General features: G+C 41.4%; 1 protein-coding gene across 1 annotated transcript in view; it reads left to right on the forward strand.

Moving 5' to 3' along the window:
* The first annotated feature begins 1,356 nt into the window (after positions 1-1,356).
* Positions 1,357-1,823, forward strand: part of TTC26 (tetratricopeptide repeat domain 26) — a 28,604-nt gene continuing 28,137 nt past the window's right edge. The window contains 1 exon segment of the mRNA XM_012720725.1: positions 1,357-1,465. Within this exon segment, the coding sequence (XP_012576179.1) occupies positions 1,432-1,465 (34 nt within the window). The 5' untranslated portion in view covers positions 1,357-1,431.

Below are 1,823 nucleotides of genomic sequence, written 5' to 3' on the forward strand. Positions count from 1 at the left end.
AGAACTGGGGTACAGGCCAGAGGTGCAGGGACAGTGAGAGGATTCACCAGAGACAGAGTGGGGAGCAGAACAGGCCGATCAAGACACTGCTGAGGGGAGCAGCAGGCGGGCAGGTCAGGAGAGGTCGGCTGCACCATGTGGATTACCTCTAGGGTGGGGGATCGAACTCATGCCGAAGTGGCTTTAGCTTCTTAGTGCTGTGCTTCAACCCGCTGCGCCACCAGGGAGGGCTAAATTTTGCTTTTTTAAAACAATATGTGTACAGGGTAAAAATTCAATCAGAAGGGAACAAAGTAAAAAGAAATCAAGCTGCCCTCTCTGCTATGCCCCAAAGCCTACCTATTTGTTAACAGATAAGTTTGTTAATAGCCTATTTCTGACATACTGCCTCAGAAATGCAAATATGTTCAAATATGTAAACCCTTGTCTTTATAGCTACACATATGCTATATATATAATTATATGTATTAATGAGATTGTACTCCATGAGACAGGAAAAATCAGCTACTTTATAAAAAATATTGTCATGAGTCTTTTATCAAAAGTTTTTTAGACATGGGAAAGATTATATTATCTTTATATTTTTACACGTATAGTTTGGAGACTTGTTTTTCATGGTCATTCAAAACCCTACATAACCGGCAGCTCTCCTGTCTGCTTGTGTCTGTGCTGTGTCTATTCCCAGTAAACCTCACCTTTTTGGGGGGAGGTGCAGGGCGGGGAGACCTGCCTAGCTAATAAGTATGCTACAGAATTGTGTATCTGCATGAAATTACAGATGCCTTATGCCAAGCAATTTTCAATTGGTAAATGAAATTGTGTAAGTGTTTTCCACATGTTCTTATTCCTAACATGTAGTCTAAAGCTATTTGATTAAAGTTGTGTAACCGACATCAGAGTCTCCACCATGAAGTAATTGGAGATGAGATGAAGAATAAAACAAAATTAGGGAAGGGAAGGGAAGAGTGGGAGGAGGACTGAACAGAAGCTGACAGAAGCTGACAGCGAAAGATGTAGGAGAAAAGAGAGTAACCCAGATGAGTAGGGAAAAGAAACAAAGACTATAGAAGAAGCATAAAAAGGCCAGACAAAGTGAATCTCACAGAGGGTCCCTTTGGCAAGAAAGGAGTACCTTTTGAAAATGTAAGCCAAGTAAAACCAATGAAATGAAATTAGTAGCTACTTTTCATTTCTGCGGTTTGGAACACTGAGCTTTAGCTTCAGTGTTTCACCTTAGAGGAAGTGTATAGTTAAGGAGCATCTGGGACACCCTAAATGTGAAGTCACCAGGACAGCAGGGTGGCCGATGATTACTGTCCACATTAGATCACTGCTTACCATGTATTTCAGGAATATGAAAATGCAACCAAAGTGGAAAACTGCAATCCTGAAGTCTGGGTGAACCTGGCCTGCACCTACTTTTTCCTTGGAATGTATAAACAAGCCGAAGCAGCTGGCTTGAAAGGTAAAATGGACCCTTTTACTATTCAGTACCATCATTAATGTTGAGTCATTTTGGAGATTTTAAAAGTTATTTAATCCCTTCCCCTATTGAGGAAAAATCGTGCTATTCGAAAGTTGTTTAATTAGAAAGATTAAAAAATATCTTTACTCTTCAAAAAAGATTGGATTTGAGCAACTTTATGACTACAGTTGGTCTTGGTGCTGTCCAAACCCCCACGTTCCCATCCACCAGCCTCTCCAGAAGCCAAAAAGTTGAAGGATGAGAAGACAAAGGCCAAGTGCCCTGTGTAGGCCCATCATGGGCGGATACTCGGCTGTGGTAGAAGTTGAGTCAGTTCTTCAAGCTTACGTGGCTGTAG

Source organism: Condylura cristata, unplaced genomic scaffold (assembly GCF_000260355.1).
Source record: "Condylura cristata isolate star-nosed mole 26May11 unplaced genomic scaffold, ConCri1.0 scaffold00005, whole genome shotgun sequence".
Classification (NCBI taxonomy): Eukaryota; Metazoa; Chordata; class Mammalia; order Eulipotyphla; family Talpidae; genus Condylura; species Condylura cristata.